This window comes from Mycena indigotica (assembly GCF_014461135.1).
Source record: "Mycena indigotica strain 171206Taipei chromosome Unknown Mind.scaff0015, whole genome shotgun sequence".
NCBI classification, from domain to species: domain Eukaryota; kingdom Fungi; phylum Basidiomycota; class Agaricomycetes; order Agaricales; family Mycenaceae; genus Mycena; species Mycena indigotica.
In genome coordinates this window covers 1,058,404-1,079,462 of record NW_023503014.1, presented here as the reverse complement: position 1 = coordinate 1,079,462, position 21,059 = coordinate 1,058,404, and the positions used below count along the sequence as shown (strand labels likewise).

General features: G+C 49.6%; 1 protein-coding gene across 1 annotated transcript; it reads left to right on the top strand.

Moving 5' to 3' along the window:
* Positions 1-8,176: 8,176 nt before the first annotated feature.
* MIND_01338600 (3'-5' exonuclease domain-containing protein) lies at positions 8,177-12,111 on the top strand (the record flags this gene model as incomplete). The annotated part of the gene is made up of 7 exons (XM_037369831.1): positions 8,177-8,779; positions 8,826-9,338; positions 9,385-9,853; positions 9,916-10,898; positions 10,943-11,383; positions 11,428-11,639; positions 11,688-12,111. 7 exons carry the CDS (start codon positions 8,177-8,179, stop codon positions 12,109-12,111), a joined length of 3,645 nt encoding a protein of 1,214 aa, XP_037213827.1.
* Between the last annotated feature and the right edge of the window lie 8,948 nt (positions 12,112-21,059).

Below are 21,059 nucleotides of genomic sequence, written 5' to 3'. Positions count from 1 at the left end.
CGCTGACAGCGGATGTTTCAGCTCGACACAGAAGTTCTCCCCTTCCGCAGTCGTCTCCCTCGCCCCCTAGCGAACGCCATCCCAACGAAGAGGACTCGTTACTCCGCCTCCTCTCGATTGAGGCGCGCATCCGCTCGCTCGAACGCCAACGCGAGTGCGTCGCGTGGACCCTCGACACCTTCTACGCAGGCCTTGCCCAGCCCAGCTCGCTACCCTCTCCGGAAGCCCTCGGCGGACACTCGGCCGGCAGCCCGGTACGTGACTCACACACGTTTTTGCTATTACTCATTATTTCGCTTATTGCTTCTTTAGTCTTCGTAAACGCTGCGCGTATTGCAGCTCTATGGGGCACAGGGTTCACCAATGTACCCTGTTGAATTAGATAGCCTTAGTCTTCCTGTATAACCTTTGAATGTGATGCGCCTGGTGCGCCTTTGTCGATCATCTGTGTGCGCTGATAGACTTGTGTGGTCCGATCGAAGTTCTTCGCTGTCAGACTATCCCCATTTGGACTGGTCCGCGATGCGCCGTCCTTGCAGTAATAAAGCCCTCTGGCCTTTCGAGGCCTTCCAATTCTCTTTCTACGCCTCTCTGCAGCCTCTCCAAGACGACCGCTTTCTGCTCATACGCGCTATGTCGGGTCCGTACAACAGCGATGCGCGCAATACGGCGTTCATCAACACCCTTCATCGGCTATCCCGCGACGCTAACGCCATCAAGGCTAATAGATTCGACAACAATCAGGATCACTTCAATTTCTTGCTGCGGTCCGCGCATCATGCCGTGAGTCTTAGCCTTTAAGTTTGTCTTCAAGCTCTAACTCGTCTTTCTCTTTGACCTTTCTAGTCGTCCTTCGAGCGTGCCACCTCCGAGTCCATTCTATTGGAATCATTCAATGGCGCCATCCCTGCCGCATTCATTGTCGACATTGCCAGCGCGTGCGCTGAGCACTTGGAACCCGTCCTGCTGCGCAGGAGCAACTCCAAATCCCTTATTAGCGCCTTCATCCAAGCTGGAGCGCGTCTTGCTCTCGCCCTCGACTGCGATTCCGACGTTGTGTATCGTCTTCGCGCCGTTGAACTTTCTCGTCTCGACGAGCAGCAACCAGTACATGTCTTTTTCTTTAATTTCAGTTCCTTTTCTGACTTGTTTTCTATAGCGTTCAATCAAAAAGCCTCGATTCGACAGAGAAATGTCGCAGTCCAGCGTTCCCGACCATGTCTCCGGTGTGTGCCCTCTTTGTTTTTCCACGGTGAGCTCACAGACACGACAGCCGTGCCCTCTAATTCTAGCGTTGAGATCATCGAGCCCAGCGGGCCGCCTCCGCTCTTGGCTACTAACGTGGCTTCCTTCGTACGTCTTATTTCCTTCAGCTTCCTGCTTTAACTGACACGTTTTTCCAGATGGCTGAAGTGGCTCATTCTCCGGACGGCACTACTGCTGCTGGGTCTCCTGGCAACACGCGTGGTGCGTTGTTATTGACAGCGCGCCCTCTTTTGCTGACCCATTTTTACAGCTCTTTCGCCTTCCGCAATCATCTTCACTCCCAGCGGGCACTTCAACCGCGAGGCGACCCCCGTTCCTCCCGTCCTGGAGGACGGTTATCCTCGCCCTCGCCGCGCTCCTGTTGCTGAATCCCTTGGACCCAACGTCTACATTCAAACTTCTCATCCACCTGCTCAGTCGCCTCCTCCCCACATTCCTGTTCGCCACGATCCTCACGACGTGCCTCGGCCTGTTCCGATCTTCGATATCCACAGCGGCGGCCCTTACATCTATCCCCCCCCCCTCTGGACCACCACCAGCCGAGTTCCCCTCTCGTCCAGCTTCTGCGGCGCCTTCCGGTCGTCCGTCTCGTCCCTTCGAGCTCAGCGCGCCCTTGAGAGGGATGGATCTCCGGCAGCCGTGACGACAGTGGAATAACCGAGCACACCCGCCGTGGCAAGCGCTCTATTCGCCACGTCTCCGACGCGCCCAGCGGTCCAGCCTATCCCCGTGCTCGCGGCCGCATCATCCAGACCAGCGAAGGTGCTTTCGAGCTTCCGGCCCCGGCGGTCATTACCGGTCCGACTATTCCGCACGCGTTCCTCAACAGTGCGCCGTATCCGCGTATGTCCTTTTTCTTCTTCTTTGGTTATCCTTAACTGACTCTTTCCTGTAGTTCATTACAACTACGAGCCCGCCGTCAGCCTAGGTGGCCTTACTGCCGGCCTTACTCCCCAGAACGAGCGCGAAATCGAGCTCATCTTCGAGCAGATCGCGGAGGGAAACTTGGCTTTCGGTCGTCTGGTTTCGGAGCGCTTCGGCCTTGTCGCCTCGTGTCGGCAACCTGATCGGCCGTCCCTTGTCGATCCCGCTCTACGCGACCGTCCCGCTTCACTTGGTGCGTGCCGTTTTTCTTATTTCAACGTTGTACTGACTGATTTCAGCGTCACCCTGGCTGCCACACGTTCCTCATCACCCTCGAGGGCATGCTCGCCTCCGACTAAACGCGCCAACGACGTCGTCGCCTCAAATCCGTGGTGCCCCGATTCGCCCACGTGTACATTATGTAAGATATCGGAGTCGTTGTCGCAGCTGGTTGTCGTCGAGATGTCGTGGTCGTCGTGTACTCGTGCCAAGTTTTAACCCCCACTTAGTTTGTACTGCCTCCGGGCCCAAAATATATACAACGTGTTGTTCTGCCTTCTTTATTGTGTGACTTGAGTAAGAAAACTTGAGTTCCAGGCCTTTGTGTAGCTGATTTCCGTGAAATCTGAGCTGGAGTCTTTGCGACGCGTAGTCACGTTGTCGTGTACCGGTTACTCAATAATAACCTTCCGCCCTCTTGGCAATATGATGTAATTTCATTGCCTTTCACGTGGTTTTGGTGGTCTTTTGGACCTACGAATGCCATCTTCGGGTTCTTCCGTTTCCGATGCCTGATCCTCTTGACCCGGGTCCAAAGGCTCATCACCCGAGTCTGATAATGGTGTTAAGGGTGATCCCAAATCCTCGGCACCTCCGGCATCCTCGGCATGGTTGATGCGAAGCTTGATTCCATCAAACTGAAAGTCTGGACCATGATACTCCAAGTCTTGTTCAGGTTCAGCCTCTAATTCATCTAGTATTTCCTTTGATGCATCCACTAAGTCTTCAATATTGGTTCCCACGGTCAGTTTTCTCCTCTGATGGAAGGGAATGACCCTAAATCGACCTATTTTCTTCTGCCAGACTGCTCCATTGAGTTCAGCCACAATGTAAGCTCCTCCTTTAGTCCTTCTGATGACCACTAAAGGTCCAGCCCATCTACTTCTGTTGCGAGCACTGGTAGAGTCTTCATCTTCTGAATTCCTGACTAAGACTATATCACCAGGTCCAAATTTGTAATCCTTGATGATCTTTTTGTACTTTTCTGCATACTCCTTTGCAGATAGAGCTCTTTCTCTATGCATTCTTTCCTTCATTTCTTCCACATGAGTGACATGTTTAGCAAAGGCTCTGGCTCTCAGTCCAATGAGCTCATCAGTTGAGATGATGGCATCAGGGAATTCTGATAACCATGTGATCTCTGCTATATCCAGAGGCAAGGTTGGGTGTGCACCACAAACTGCAAAGTATGGAGAGCAACCCATTCCTCTCCTGATGGTAATCCTGTCTGCCCATAAAACCTGATGGAAGAACCAGTACCACTTGTGTAGATCTCCTCCAGTAGCCTTGTATAGAGACTGTCTCAAGTCCCAATGTCCTCTTTTGAGGCCTTTCCATCCTCATCAAACCCAATCAGCACTGCAACTTCTTCTCCTTGGCCCAATCCTGCCAAATCATTGAAGGTTGGTGAAAATCCTTTCTCATGTTGGTCTCCAAAGAAACAGGTAGGGCAGATTCCTTGGTCTTAGGTGCTCCAGTGCTGTTCTTGGCCCTATCAAATGTTGGTACAGTCCAGTTCCTTCCAGTGTTGGGGTCTGTCACAGTCAAGATCTGGTGTTCTCCTTCATGTGCCATCCTGCTCTTGGTCAAAACATCAAAAGGTCTGCCCAGCAGAACCTTGTAAGCTGGTCCTTTGATCACATGAACTTGCAGGAAGATCTTGAATTCTCCCCATCTGAACATAACATTCCTTGCCAATCCCATAGATTTCTCCAGTTGTCCATTTGCTGACTGCATGTAAATGTTGATTGATGGGTCCCACATCAAACCACATGCTTGAGCTGTCTCCAATGACATTGAGACAATTTGTGATCCAGAATCCAAGACACATTCAATTGGTCCAGTTGAGTGAATATGGGGAAAGGTGACCTTGAGAGGTTCAGAGTCCCTGGCAACATAGATCTGTCTTGGTGTCTCATCCTCCTCAAGACCATCCAGGTATTGAAGATATGGGTCCTGAGCAATCATAGATCCAGCTGGTATACCATCAACCTCAGTGTTGACAATAAATACCCCTGCAACTCCAGGCAAATCTCCCATTTCAACTGCATCACTGTCCAACTTGAATTCTTCCTCTGGTACCAATTGTGCTGTATTTGAGGCCATAGACACCCCAGGTATGCTTTGTGCATCTAGTGGTTGTCTGGTCTTGGTGAGCCGAATTCTCTCACGGTCCCTCAAGTCCTTGCTAAGCCCAAACAAATCACCAAGTCTAATGGTGACCTCTGTGTCATTGATCCTGCCCAAAATATCTTCTGCAAGGCCTTCCCTTTGAATAGGAGCCTTCAGCTTGTAAGAGCGCCCAGCGCTATCATGTTCATCTTCCTGTTCAGGTTGCCTAGGTTTGGGTGGCTGAGTTCGAGCCCCACCTCCAACTTGGACAAACTTGTAAGGAAGGTTCTTCATTTCCTTGCTAACTCTAGCTTTCTTGACTGGTTGTCTTGGTGGTTCCTGGTCTTCATCATCCTCTAATTCATCAATTTCCTCCCTCTCAGGTGGCCTATTCTGATGTTGGCCCTCCTTCATCGAGGTCTCTAAAAACCCGAACCTTGAGAATTGTTGCCTTTGGGCTTCCTCTGCTGTGAGAACTGATCAGAGGTTCCACTCTGATTGTTCATCATCTGGAATACTGCCTTTCCAAAAGCTTCCATATCCATAGCAGGTGTAGATGGTTGCTGAGACATCATAGGCATTAGTGCACTCTGTGCCATGTAGGTGGGTTGTGCTGCATATCTTCCATTGCTTGAAGTGGGTCCACCATGATCTGCAAGCTGGCTAAGCTTGACATGGATAGTCCTGACCTCATCTCTGAGCAGATCAAACTCATCATCATTGATGCTTAGTGGCCCATCACCATAGTAGTGTTGGCCTGCAGCTCCCTTCCTCTGCCAATAATCCTCAACTCTGATTGCAACAGGTGTTGGTCCTGGTGGGATGATGTTGCCATCAGACAGCCTTTGTTTGCCATCTTCCACAACAATCCAACCCTTCATCAAGTGTTGATGCTTCCTAGGACACTCTCTTGCAAAGTGGTCTGGGTCTCCACAATAGTAGCAACTTGAACTGCTGTTGCCACCATTCATTCCCCCTCTGCTCATACCTCCACCATATCCTCTATTATTGTTGTAACCCCTGTCTTGTTGACCATAAGAGTTCTGTGCTCTGTCACGCTGATCCTGATCGTCACGGTCACGTGGTGGGTTGTTCCTCTGATTTTGGAAAGCCTTGACCAATTCATCAATTGAAGACTTGGTTTGTTTCTGTCCTGCATCAACCATATCTCTTAGCCCAGAGACTTGGCCTTCCAAATCATCAAGCCTGACATCACATTCTTCCAGTTTGACCCGTGGAAATTTCTCTGATCTCCTGACCTCAGTTGGTGAACCAATGTCATAGGTGGTGTCTCCTCCATTGGTCTTGGCATATCTTTCTGCCAACTTGATCAAGTCATCCAGTTTAATTGGATCTTCCTTCCTGTCTGAAGTTGCTGCTGCTCCAGCTGCAGGAGGTGTCTCCTCCTTGAGAATATTCTTGGTATGCATGACAGTCTTCAAAGATCTGGCAAACTCTTTCTCCAGAGTATCCAGGTACCTTCTACAAGCCTCTTTGTTCAGAATTATAGCAGGGTTCCTCTGAAGTTTCTTGATTAAAGCCTTGAACTTCAATCCAAATCTGGTAAGTTTTCCTTCCTGAGTGTGACAGATGCCATAATACTCGTCACATAACTCCTCCAGGTCCTTCATGGTACCCAACCTGTCTTCCTCTACCTCAGGATAGATCTTCTTGATTGCCTTCTTGAACTCCTCATATGTTTTGGTAATATCAGTGTACTCTGCTAAGAGTCTCCACTCTTCCTTCCTCTTGTTGGAAAGGTAACTGGTCAACATAGTCTTCTTTTCCTGATCCTGATTGACTTTTCCCAAAGTGATGATATCATCAACTTGATCCAGGAAATCAATCAAATCATTCTTGTCCTCTGATGTGAACCTAGGAACTCCTGATTCCCATGGTCTTGGTATCTTGAATGGAGCAGAGTTTGTTCCATTACTAGCCTGGTTTGCTGCCATTGGTGCTTGGTTGTTGGATGAAGATGAAGATGAAGAAGATGAACTGGAACTTGGTGAACCAGGTATAGGTGTTGTGTATGGGAGTTGGTTATCCCAGTTGTGGTAGTTGTCTGGATTCTGGTAGTCAAGTCCTAGAGCCTGCTCAAGGTTTGTCTCTCCAAGGTCCTGTTCTTGTTCTTCTTGCTTAACTTCTACCTCTGAACTGCCTTCAGGGATATCTTCTGGGTCTGGCCTAAGTGCAGAAGCCAATAATTCAACCCAAGCTACAACTCTCTCCTGATGCCCCACTGCTGGTGAAGCACTTGATGATGAAATGTTTAAAGAAGGAGTTGCTGTATTCCTGTTACCAATCAATGGTACCCAGTGATGATGGTCTTCAGTGCTATGACCAAAGTCTTGTCCTTCTTGTAGTTCAGATTCTTCAAGGATAGAAGGTAGTCCAGCCAGTATATGTCCTTCTAGTTCAAAAGAATCTTCTTCAGCAGCCTCAGTTTGTGTTGTGTCTGGATCAATGTGACCAAATGTGACTTGTGTGTTACGTAATTCTGACCAGCGCTCTGCGCGATCACGTGCTTTCTCCCGTTCCAAATTTCTTGCAATATATGCTGCAGATAGCCTTGAACTCGTGATTATATGTGATCAACACAATATAATTTGTTGATTGTTAAACTGGATGAACCCCCTCGCGGTGGGCTCCAGATGAAACGCTCGAAAAGGAAAGGGAGGGTGGGTGGAGAGATGGGTGATGGACCAGCCAAAAGGAGGGTGATGGATGGATGGGATGGGATGGATGGGGTGGGGAAAAGAGAAGAAGAGAAGTGAACTCAACAGAAACACAACACACACACACACAACCAACTAACCCAACCAACCAATGTAGTAGTCCAGCCAAATTCAAACTCCGATTCGTTTTAAGACGCGTGCAAGTACGGGGGCTCCAGCCAAAGTATATGACTGTTGCAATCCAGTAGTGTTCAAAATTTATAGGGTGTGTAGATAGTTTGATAATTTGAGAGACCTTCCGGCGCAGCGGCAAGAGTCGTGTGAACGTAGAGTGAAGATCCAATACAATATCGGACCGGCGGCGTTATCGGCTCCGGTGTCAATCAATGTCTTGGCGCTTCTTAATTCAATTGCGTTCCGTAGTGTACCGTAGTCGTAGTCGTAGTCGTAGTCGTAGTCCAAATAGATGCCCCTACCCTTTGGTAAGCAGGCCGTGTCCTTCCGTTTCCTTCCGTGAAGCCCTTACCCTTTGGTAATCAGGCTGTGACTGCAATCCGTGACGGGGATTCAATGGTCTAATAGGTACAATTTGAGCTAAATATATAGGTTTTCGCGTCCCTCGCTACCGTTTCAGCTCCGCGCGACCGTGGCGCGTCCACAGCCTCGGTCTCCCTCACTGCCTTGGCCGTTGCTGCCACAGCCGCCACCCGTTTCCACCACCGCCATTGTCCCCATGGCTGTTGTCCTGTCTCCCTCCTCACCGCCCAATACTCCTCGCTACCGTGCTGTGCGCGTTTCACCACGCGTTTCAGCTCGCGTTTCACCCACCCAACGCGTCGCCCGCTCTTCAGCGCTATTACACCGATGGATCGTTTTGGGTTCGGGGCAAGCCGTTGTGGTTTCTGGCGCTCAACAAGACGAATTTGCGGCCAGAGGACACATTCTCGGCCGACTTCTTCCTATGGGACCCATTGGCAATGCTCGGTGCTGCTTTCCGCCCACGCTGCCCCACAAACGACTGCTCGGGACACCTCATCCGTGACGGACCAGTTAAACGGCCTCGACGCGTTGTCGATGTCGATCGATGCTTCTGGCTGGTCGGGCACTCATATGCCTGCAGCCAGGGAACGTGCCGGAAAAAGTTTCGCTCATGGGACCAACGTGTTCTGGCGCGTATCCCGCAACCGCTGGCTGCCGAATTCCCTGCCCATCTTACGTGGCGTAGCGGGCTTTCCAAACGCGCATTTGGCGTTCTACGGTCATGCATCCAGCACGGGATGGGCTCTTCGGAGGCTGCAGATCTGTTCCGCATGCAGCATCTCCGACGTTACGACGAGATGCGTTTGCAGTACCTGCAAAAGAAGTTTGCGCAGATGGAGCTCTTCATGGGCGAGAGCGGGCAGTCGGAGGATTATGAGGTGTACCCCGCATTTGAGGACCACTGCACTGGAGGGTTTACACCGAGTGGTCAGTGGTTGCGCGATGTCTATGACGACTTTATCGAGTCGCACCGGAATGAGCTTAACCAACATACGGCGATGGGGTCAGGAAGAGTCTGCGCAATCGACCACAGTCACAAGGTTTGAGTGTCTCATTGAATTTAGATCGAGGTCTAACTATCTCCAGCTCGCTAAACACGTCTTCAAAGTTGATGGTGTCCCCATCTTCACCGCCCTGCTCACCGTCACCAACGAGAAGGGCGAGATTGTCGTTTGCGTATTTGTTGCAACCAAGTCGCATTCCCAGTTCGACGATGCGCTACAGCGCCTCGCCCACGACCTCGAGTTCTATGGGCATTGCCTACCCGAGGTCTTCTACACCGACAACATGGTTGACAAGGCCATGCTCGAGAGGATATTCCTGTCCCTTCTCGAGGCGGTCATCCCTGTTGAGAAGTACTCCCATCTCCCACTTTTTGACACTCCCTCGTTTGTTTGCAACCCCATTGTGCTCGACTCCGAGACGTCAATCAATAACACCATACAAGCCATTCTCGAGGATGTTCCTGACCACGGGGAAATCGTTGTTGGGTTCAACTCCGAATGGAACGTCGACATGACACAGTACGGGCGGTTTAATGGTAACAGCCCTCCGGCTGTTATTCAAATCGCGTATCGAGAGGCTGTATACATTCTACAGGTAAGCGTATGGATCCAGGGCTTCTACTGGTGCTAAGCAAGTTCAGGTTGGCGAGATGCTCAGCCGTGCAAGCCTTCCCAACCAGCTTGTCAACTTCCTCTGTCATGCGCAGGTCATCAAAGCTGGCCGCCAGGTTAACGGTGACCTTGGTCGTCTTGCAACTGCCTGCAATCGCCCTCCATCTGATTTCCAAGGTGGTCTCGACCTCGCTGCCTTTGCCAAGGCCCGATTCTTGGTGAAGAAGGCAACACTATCTTTGGCGGACCTTGTTGCTTCGCTTTTGCACCAGTGCTTGCCCAAGCCAGCGTCAGAGCGAATCAGTAGCAACTGGTCGGACAATGAGCTTTCGCAAGCTCAACTCGAGTACGCGGCACGTGATGCGTATGCCTCGCTTCGGCTCTATAACAAAATCAACGAAACACCACTCCCAACACCATCCACCTCTGCGGAATCGCCTGCCCCGGGGATGCCGGTTATCCTCCTCACCGACGATAACAAGATCCCCGCTGCTCGGGGTGTTGTTTCGACCAACTCAACTCAGGAATCCTTCCGCAATGTCAACATTGCCGGTACCAAGGGACCGTGCTTACCATCACCGATGTTCTTGTGCCTGCTGCCATTATCGGGATCAACAAGGACGACAACAAGCAGCCTCGCTCGCTCGCTTCGTTTGGTACAGCACCATTCGACGTCATTGCCCATCATGCACACGTTCGCCTTGTTCCAACCCCAGCTACTACATCCTCCTCAACTTCCTCACTTTCCTCATCCGGACCACTTCCTGCATCCGAAACTCCACCTACCGAGCCCTCTGAGGATCTCATTTCCGCATTCGAGAGCCTCGATGAGCCAGATCCTGTTGACGCACCTCCAGCGACGGCAGAATCAGCAACTCCCGACCCAGCAAGCGCCACAGCTGGAGTGGCAGCATTGGGAGAACAAGCTTGCGATTATCTCCGTTACCTGCATACAGTGCGTAGTCATGTTCTCAAGGATATCTTCCATGTCTTTCATATGCTCTACCTTTCTCATACCCATGGACTTCGTCTTGCCTTCATTCGTGCTTTTCGAGATACTTGCCTTATTCCCCATCCTGCCGATAAGGCTCGGATTGAAGCGTATCTCAAAACCAAGGATCTTACTTGGGAGGATATGCTTCGATTCCGACCTAAATGGCTTTGGCATCGTTGTCGACGGACTGTCCCTCCTCCCGAGCTTCTTTATCCCCTTGTACGCGAACTCTTCCTACTATACGGACCTCTCAAGGATGCCAAAACTGGACTTCCTCTCTTCAATGCTGCTGCATGGAAGATTGCGAAGAACATCCTTGAACTTATACGATACGGATACGTCTCTGACATCCCTGGTGTTATCCTCTACTACTGCATTGGCTTCGATAAGGAGGCTGGCGGCTTACCACTCTATCGGTGCATTCGCGGCACCAATATGGTTGAGGGTGGTGTCCACACTCACCTACTCAAGAAGCTTCCATCCCGGGGTGCTTCGGTTCGCCATATGGTAGCTTGTCTGCTCGATTTTGTCCTCCGCCATAACCTCACGGTAATTCTTTTGGCTCTTTTATCTTGTTACTGATGAATGAACAGGTTGGTCACTTCAACTCGACGGGCAAGAAATACGCCGGGCACGACTCAATATGGCTTACAAACCAGATCCAGCAACTTGAGATTACTCTTGGCGAGTACTACGGTAAAGCACCACTCGAGCTCTCCTGGGTCAACGGAAATCTCTTTGAGCAATCCGAGCAGTCGGTTGGCATCGTCAAGATTCCCCAGTCGATCTGCACGTCGCTCGAGATCCAGTCGTACAACACCGCGACCGACAGCAAACAGAAACAAGCATATTTGGCCAAAATGCAGGGCACTCGGATCCCAGTGCTTCCAGTTCACACCGTTGCCGAGAAGAAGCTGTTTGCTTCACTCATGCGGACCTCGGAGAAGTTTTCGTCGTGCAAGAACAGCATCACCGCTGCTGCCACCGTCATCTGGAATCGGAGCGCAAACCCAACAGAGATGATCTTCTACAAGGTTGGAATCTCGAAATTGTGTTACCCGTTGCTCATATTATTCAGCTCGAGGAGCAGCTCACGTCCTACTTCAACGGTGCATACAAAGACGGCGCCAACATTCGCTTGTCGTGTTCTCGCATACGTGACGAGACAAGCGCATTCGAGAAAACAATCCGCGAGCCTTCTCGCTCCAACCATATCGTCAACGCGCCAAGTTCGGAGCTTGTCCTGCATCGTGTTACTGCGGGCTTCGCAAACGCACCGTCTCCAGAGCCGTAAGTTCATTGTTTGGTTACCTCTACTGGCTGAACCCGACATCCCAGCACCGCAAGCTCATCCACACCACCATTGGCATACACCACTTCCTTCTCAGCCGTTAACCAGCTCTCCCTTCCCACCGCCCAGTCAACCATTGCTAACAGTCGCAAACGTGCGCTCGACGACGACGCGGCAGCCAGTCTACCAGCCCCGAAACGAGTCCAACCAACGAAAGTCCGCCATTGCCCGCGTTGTACGATGGTGTCATGCGCAGGACGCAATGGCTGGTACAAATGTACCAACTCGTGCGCCGATTGTGGAAAACGCAAAGTTGTTGATTGTGCAGGGCGGAGTTCACGAGCTAAGGACAAGATCCGTTGCGTGGAGGCATCGAAGCTGCCTCCGGACCAGCTCACGGATGAAGCCTGCTCGCATCTGGGCATTACGAGGCATAATCTGCCGACAGCGCAAAGCCGGCTCGCATTTTAAAGCTAGAATACACAATGTATCTATTAAATCGTTAGTATCACTCGAGCGTCGCAAGCAATAACATGCACCATATTGTATAAAGGTTCCGACAACCGCAAATAGTGCCCGACCCCATCCCGAGCGAGCACTCGCATGACAAACCGTTTTCGAACGCGAACACCGATGTCCATGCTTCTCCGAGCCCTCTTCTCTGTCGACCGTTTGCATGCACCCGTCCATCGCCAATCCCGCATATGCTTGCCGACCGAACCTGTCAGGCAGCGGCGCGTCGTAGACGCGTCTCGTTGACCACGATCGCGCAGAATCTGTTAAAGTAGGTAAGTATTAAGAAGAACGTGTTGATTTAGACGCACCGGGACAGAGGAATCAAGCTGCAAGCGTTCTCTCCTGGAGAGAACGCTTGGGACATCGCTGGCTGTGAGCCAGTGATGTCGACGTGGTTGCGGCGCGTCCACGCACGCTCTACCCGTCGTTCCCGGCTTCCCAGGTCGCTCTGAACTCCCTCCTCCACGATCCAACACCCTCGTTAATCCGTTGGACACTGGCACAAAAGAGTCTGTGTTGGCGCGGTATCGAGTCAAGTCGGAAATGGCGGGTGTCAGGTCCCGAGGGAGTCGCATTTGAGATGGCAGGCTACCAGATTGCGATGGGCATGCCGTGGAGGGTCTCCACGTCGCTGTACGACGCAAGAGTCGGTGTTTTGGGAGGGAGGAACGATGTCGGGATGCGGAATGTGGCAGGCAGTCGATAACGAGCAGCTAGAGGTAAAAGTTAGCGCTTATAGACAGTCTAGGTGTGTACTGTTACGCACCTGAAGCCAAGAAGCAAGCAGCCAAGCGTGCTCATTCATGAGCACGCTTGGAAGACATCTCTGGCTGCAGCCAGAGATGTCCGGAAGCCAGCCACGTGATGAGCGGCTTTCGTGGATGGCGGACGACGTTGTCAGGCTCGGAAAGGCGTCGCATCGCCATGGAGCGTTGACAGATGCAGCTGGCGGGCGCAAGTCGGTTGTGCAAGTTGATTGGACGTCGGCCAAGTCTGCGTCGCGAACGCGATAGGCTGCGGAGTCGATGACTCAGCTCGGAGCGAGTTAACGAGGGCGAAGGGATTGCGAGGTTGCATGCGTGTGTAGGAGGGCGGGTGGGAGGCGTGGAGTATGCATGTTGTGGTCAAGAGCAGACCAGGTTGGCGAGCGGATTGGAGTCGATTCGACGGATCACGTTGCGGCTGTGGCAAAAATCGCCAAATGGAGGCAGAGGTATCTTCATCAGCGGCACGTTTGGCGTTCGACACCGCCCGATAAGGCGAATTCCACGATTTTCAGTCGGGCTCCGGATCGTTTGAGGGCGCAAGCTACTTTGCGCGGCGTTGGCCCGTTGGAGAAAATGTGAATGGTGGACTTTGGAGGCATGTATTTTCACATTGAATATATAACTTTTAAGCGCGATACAGAGCGGGGATTCTCCCTTTCTCTCTTCGTTCTCTCTCCCTTCTTTCCTTTTTTGGGAATTCTTTCATTTTCTGTGCGCGACCCCACAACATAGGTATCTAGCCTGATAATTCGATCACAGGCCGAATATAGAGTTGGGACAAAACTTTAGAGATAAGTTGGAGGCGGATTCGGACAACAGTTGTCTAGGCGCATAAGAGCCTGGATTCTAAGTTCGGACATGCAATTTCTCCGAACTTGGTTGCAGCATGATTTGACGATATGCCAGTTGAAGGAGATACACTTTTGCCTCAAGATCACTGCCGGTGCACCGAGGAGGCTCTGATCCTTCCGACTGGGGGGGAGACAATAGAGAATTATTAAAGGAAAAAAAAAGAATGTTTTTCAGAAAGTTCAGATGGATTTTCAAAACAGTGGAGGTTAGGAGCAGAATTCAGACGGATTATGCAGGCAAGGGTCTCAAAAAAGTTCAGACGGATGTGTCAAAACATTGATTTTCTGGATCAACCTCCAGGTTTATCAGAGGTCCTTGTGTCAGTCTGAGGCGGCTGTTTTCACAGGCTTATACATCAGCAAAACTACAAACTTCTGGGCATTCTGGAGAGCCCTGGGATAACTGGCCGAAATGGGTGAAATGGGTGACTAATTTTTTTTTGAATATTTGCTTCAAGTCCACACACTACCATTTAAGCAATGTCTTCAGGTATTATTCACATTTCAAGAGGACTGAGGGCAAGAAGGGCATAGCGAGCATAGCGGTCCGGACATCACATGGCAGATGGCGTGCTTGATTGATGTCAGATGTCACATCATTTGCCAAATGCGGTGCAAACGCTCGCCGTCTTCCTTCCTTTTCCCCCCACCTCCCCCACAGCAAGACTCACACTGCACCTCCCCCGACCCTCAAATCCACGCCTTCCGGGCACTCAATCCTCTACGAACACCTATCAAAGCTTCAAACCTCATCAAATTCCCGCATCCACTGCAAATTGCGCAAACACAAGGCTGCACTCTTCCAAACTCGTCAACTCAATGACTGCGGGCTACGTTCTATGCAAGGTTGACTCAAGACGGACCCAGCAATCATCTGACAATGGAGCCGCCCGGCCGCGGGCGTCTCCGTGTGTGGTCGTGCAAAAGTGACTCCGAGTGTGGGCTTGGTGGCAGGCGGGGATGCGTGAAGTCTGTGTGCGCGTTCAAGTCTGGTGAGTTGCAGCTTACATTGGAAATCATGAAAGCTAACACGTGTTGCAGCCGTCAAGACTGCTGCGCCGACTGACCCTGCCGCTGCTGCGATGCGACGGTAACGGTCGCGTCTGGTGGTCCCCCCCCTGTCGACCCCAACACTGCTTGCCGCCAGTGCCATTGCTGGCGTGGGTGCTACTCTCCCCCCTCGCGGCCATCCACAACGCGCGCTGCTATCAACAACCGTGGATCCCTGGAGCAAATGTGTAGAGGTGAAGGCCGGAGGGCATGCGGGCATTCTCAGAGCGGGGCATGTACCTTATTCACCGTGAATATCACAACTTGATGGCATATTGGACTGCACATGAGCTGTATTTTACTTAACAAAACCATCTTTTGAGCCCACAACATATTCTGGGATTAGAAGGCGACTATGCTTCCAGAATACCTTCTGGGCCCAAAATGCATTCTGGCCGGCTGGACGACCTGGAATGCCTGGCCCCAGGTCATTCCAGTTTGCCCAGAAGTTTGCAATTTTGCTGATGTAATTATAGTACCGGAGCAACATTCTCCTCTCCCGGCCCATCTGCTCCGGTGCTGGTGTCGGGCCATCGCAGGCTTGTAATACGCAGCACATGATGACGGGGAACATGCACCCCAGTAGGAGGAACACACACATGGGAAGCACGTGACCGAGAACGATGCGTCGAGCCGTTGCCGAGCCCAACTTGACACCAGGGGACCGGGGAGGAGTGCTAGAAGGTTAGGAGTAGCACCTGGCTGGCAAGGGACGTACAATCGTCCCCTCTGCGGCCAGGAATGGGGGCGAGGAGGAGCAGGAGAGGCCAGGGTGTCCGATCACCCCTTTAGCCTCTGTGCAAGGAGGTGCCACCGACTCATCGGGCCCGACATGACCCGATTCGAACCTCCGACCACCGACAGCGACAAGGGACCAAGTTAACGGGCCCTTTCAGTTTTGATCTACCCTGCTCACTCTGCTTGTGGGCCCGCCAATCCGTCTGTTCTGTTTCGGGCGCGCATTCTTAGGAGAAGACCTTGGACAGCCTGACCCGCAGTCTGACACTATGCCCCCCAGTTCTGAACCTGTGATGGATCAAACCACCCAGGAGCTAGGACACAATAAAGTGTCAAACCGGCCCGGGCCCAGATATGCACAGTGAATAGGGAGGGGCTTATTGTTTTCTTTGCTGGGGATGATTATAAATTACAATATTGCATAACTTATCTTTTCTTTTGGTTTCATATTGGGCATTTGCTGTATTCACAGTTTGATAGCAGTATGAGGCAAAAGCTGATGTATCATCAATATACTTAATGCTAACAAGTGCACCCTCTTTATTGATAGCATCAGTTATCATATCAGTTCTCTTGATCCATGGATTATGATGCTGGGGTTGACCTGCTTATTAAAAAGGACATGCACTAGGGAGTGTCAGGTTCACACTTGGCAGGGAGAAAAAGATATTCACCTGTATAAGTTCAAGAAGCACTCTCAGGGTCAACTTCTGAAGCAATCTGATAACTTCAATTTTCCGTGGAGCCGAGGTGTTATAAAAGAGTTGTTAGCCATGCACAGTGGGAAAAGGAGGAGAGAGTTAGAGCTTGTTCGGGAACGAGAAACCAGCCCTGTTTCTCGTCAGAAATCAGTTTCTTAACAGAAACCAGCTTCTCAGCACTGACGGCATGACTGTCATCGGCTGAAACCATCATCAATTGCCATCACTATTTGATTTCATCAGAATCCCATCCGTTTCAGACATAATCGGAACGTATCAGACAACCTGGTAATCACTGACAAGCTTTCTCACTGCTGTGAGAAAGCACAAGAAAAGCAAGAACCCTTCAAACTGCTCTAACTGCAACCAAAGGCTACAGCACAACGAGAAGAAGAGGAAGACTTTGAACTCTGGGAAAACTCCACTGGGAAACTATATAATATAAAAACTAAACTAGAGACAGGCTTATATATCTTACTAACTAGAAGCTAGGAGAAGGAACAGGAGCTAGCAGGAACCATATAAGGAACTCAAAAACACATGAAGGGAGAGATCAGGAACAACTACCAAATATGAACAAACAAGACCAAACAAGCAACAACAAGCCAAAAGCTTGTCATCAGCAAAATAAGTGTTCTGTGAGGGAAATTAAGGCTCAAAGTTTATTCTATGGTATCAGCTATTGCTTTTGGGCTGCCCTTCTATATGAAGGTTGCAACAACAATGTGGGTGTTTTGATATAACTGTTTTCTTACCTTCAAAACTAGTATGAACTGCCTTGAAGAGTGAAATATGTGAAATTTCCTAAGATCACAATTCTAACTGGGTTAGATGGTTATGTATTTCTTTATATTGTAAGACATTGCAGTTGCGTATAATCTCTTGAGACTTGAATATATATGATTGTACAGAAGTTTGTAGCATATTGCAGCATTATGGCCATTACAATGGTATGGATTCTTAAATAATAATCTATCTATCTTGATGTCAGGGGAAGCCCCCTTTCGGCCCCTCGGAGACGCATCTGATTCCGGTCCGACTCTGGTTCCGACTCCGGTCCGGCCCTTCATCTCGCCCGCACAATCACCAATCCATCAACACCCTCCCGATGGTTGCCCTGGGACCTCGCCTGCGACACCCCCCCAAGCCGTCTGTGCCCGACAGCGGCAGCTACGGACAAGCAGTATATAGTCAGCTAGCAGGCAGACCCTTAGAGTTTCTTCTCTTTGGATCCTCCCATGCTAGGACCTTGATCTCAGGCCTCCGGGGTTGCCCTTACACTTGATAATCAAAGAAACACTTTCTATCCTCAATTTTTTCAATGCACTGATCTGCCATATTTTATCCTGCGTACCCAACACAGACTAGACAGTCAAACTAATAAACAAACTAGGTATGGTAGCAATATATTAGTCTGGTCTGCAAACATTTTTATGATTTGGTTGCAACTCTGCCCTACTTCAGGTCTCTCGGAGTCATGCTATGTGGCATGTGATACACTGTCCTAAAAAAAGAACTTTTGTCAAAAGACATAGAGCTGGTAGTTTTGGTGACCATATTATGTGGTTATACCTCTATGTTGCATATGACAAATTTCCAAAAAAAGAAAGAAAAAAAAGGAAATTTGAGGATATAATCATCACAGATTATCACAATGCCAAAGTTGTATGTTTTATCTATACGGACAACTTTTATTCAGCACCCTACAGTGACGGCTTAATAGTTGTGTTTGCACCAACCAATTACTAGCTGATGTATAAGTAAAAGCCTCTATTTTTATAATTAAACAGGCTGCAGAGCTGATTAAAGTACTGCTAAGGATATCTGAATAATAGGGTGAATATTCCTATCAATAAATGTTATCAGGATATTTATATTACCTAATAATTATCTATCAGACATTTTAATTTAGCTATATCTTTACCAATTCTCTATAAATTCAGATAATTGTTTCATTAGTAGGTAAATAGTCATATAGTCGAATATAACCACAGTGTCATACCTCTGAAATATGCTCGTTTCTGCTTGTCTTTTATACATTAAGTTGCTGGTTTAATAGTACAATAACTATTAAGGGTGTATGTATAGTAATAAAATCATATGTTATTGACTTAGAAATGCCGTTTCTTCCATCTCCACATCATCCTCCTCCCAGAAGTCAACATCAAGCTCCTCTGGGCTTGATTCACTGCCAGAATCATTGCTAAAGAGCCCTTCAATACTCCCCAGCCCAACCTGCTCCTCTAACAATACCAGATGTGCTGAGGAAGCTATCTTTAGCGTGGCCTGTTTATCAGCCAGCTTAGGAATATGTAACTTACAAGGGATTGTGATCTGATGATGAGTGCAGAGTGCAGATAGCAAATGTGCTCTCTAACCAAAGTAACCCATAAAAATAACCAAACTCTACTTGTTGTAGAGAGATATATATATAATGTTGAGTAAGAAAAGTTACAAAGCCCAAAAATCGCCTTCTCCTTGTGCAAGAACAGGCCCCTGTGAACAGAGCCTTGACACAGATGTGTAAGATTATAGGGTAGATACAAGTTTCCTTGCGAAAACTTTGATTTTGTGTGCCCCAATAGGAACTAACTGCCTTAAACCCGCGGAGTTGTATCGAGTCAGAAACTAACTGCCTTAAACTCTCGACCAGCAACCGAAACCCAATATGCAGCAACCGGAACTCTTGTATTCAGCAACTGAAACCCTCAACGAATAAATCCTTCAACGCAATGATACTATTTCGAAAGAGCTAGCAAGATAGATTAATGAGCTAGATCTCTAGATGTACCTAGTAGAATCTCCAAAATACAAAACGGTAATATAGATACTAAAACGAAATTGATAGAATCAGGTAAAATTATGAGTAAGAAAAGTAGTCCATGCACATAATTGTATTGCTATCGTTTCGCCATACAGTCCAGAGTTGAAATTCCAGGTCTAGATGACTGGTATCGCGTATAGTGGTGTCAATGCCCTATATAAATCTTCCACACTCACAATCATCTCACCCTGTATAGCCAGCTTTTCGCATAGAATATGGGCCGGAGTCCAGGAGTCTTTTGCATAGAATATGGGCTTTACCTCAGACACCTGGAATCACTGGATACACACCCTGCGTGACCATTGATGGGCTCATCTATTGTATTGCTGGCATCATTAGTTACTCTTGGCACCAGAAAAATATAGCGGCATCAAAAAAAACTCGAAATACATTCAAAAAAATTCAATTAACATCCTCATCCTCCTCCTCCTCTTCCTCATCATTACTCCCATTCCCCAGCTCATTTTCATCCTGATCCAGCTCGATAACCCCATCAGCATCGTCCTCTGGCAACTGAACATTGGCGGAAGGCCTCCGAACACCCTTCTTGAGCTTGGGCTGGGTGCGAATAATCTCGGCGCGGAGGGCAAGCTTGCGATACATATCCGCCTGCTTGTGAGCATATGCACTTAGGCCCTCGCCATCAGCACAGTTCCTCGGAACAAAGGAGGCTCTCTTCAGCTATTCATCAGCCTCGAAGTTCATCGACACAATAAGCCGCCTCCACTCCTCCTGCAGAATCCGGACTTCTTCGCTCCAGCGACACATGCGTGCCCATGCCTTTGCCCATTCGATGCGCAGAGCTTCAAAAAGAACTTATAACTTTCATAGTCTCGAGACAACTCTTGACTCACCCTCTTCTCGTTCTTGACTAATGGTTCTCTCGTCAGAAGAGCCTGAGGACTTCCAGATCCAAGATATATTGCGCCGGCTTTCGCCAGAAGGGAAAATATCTCCACGACGACGGGTAGATGCTCCTGTTGTTGCTGATGATCCAAAGACGTCGTCGTCACTGTCCCCATTCGCTCCTTCATCATCCTCGTCATCTTTCTCTTCCCGGGGAACAATAAGCGGGACAATTCCTGCTGCTCTGAGCTCACGGTCAGCTTGCGCCTTCTGCCTCGCCATCCGTTCTGCCTTCAAGCGCTTCTTTTCGAGTTCAGCTGAGTCCTCGAGACAGCGGATATCCTTGTCATATCCGTGCATTTGTCATGTGCCGCGGACCGGTCACGGTCCACCGGGCTCTGGCCCGATCCGATCCGGTCGCTCCGGCGACCTTGAACTCTGTATGTCTTTCGCCTTGTTACTTATATCTCCGTATGTCCTTATGCTTGTTACTTTCCATATGCACTCCGTACCTTGTACTTACTTATGGTCTTTCCTTTCTACTTACTCGTAGTATTTAAGCAGCTAAAGTAGCTACGGTACTTTAGCTTGATTATAAACGTTACTTGCACTCCTCTTCTGTGCGGAACGACTCCGACAACTCTCCTCTCTTCTCTTGTCCTTCAACCGGACTTCTCTCCGCTCGCGGACCTTGTCCGCTCCGACTCCACTCCGGTCCGGTTGGTCTTGTGTTCTTTCATGTCAGGCAGCTACTGGCTTGTTAGCTATAGTAGAAACCCCCTCTGTTCTGCACGGCACTTGACAGTATAATCAAGCTCATCTGTCTGGCTCTGTTTTTTCCTCATGTCTCACGACAATTCCCAACAACATTTCTCACCCCCCAACAATCCTCGTCGGTTTCCGACTCGTCCGGGATGGCCTCAACAGTCGTCTCCTCCGGCTCCTCCGGTTAACTTCTACGAGGGCCTAAATCTACGAGTCCAAGCTGATCGACGTTCTTCTGCTCTGTTTTCTTCGTTTCCCCCTGGGAATCTTTACAACAGCACGTCAGTCCTTAGAACCCAACTTCGGATGACGCTCCGCTCCTCACCCCTCGACTTATATGGATCCGCCTGTTCCGCCTCTC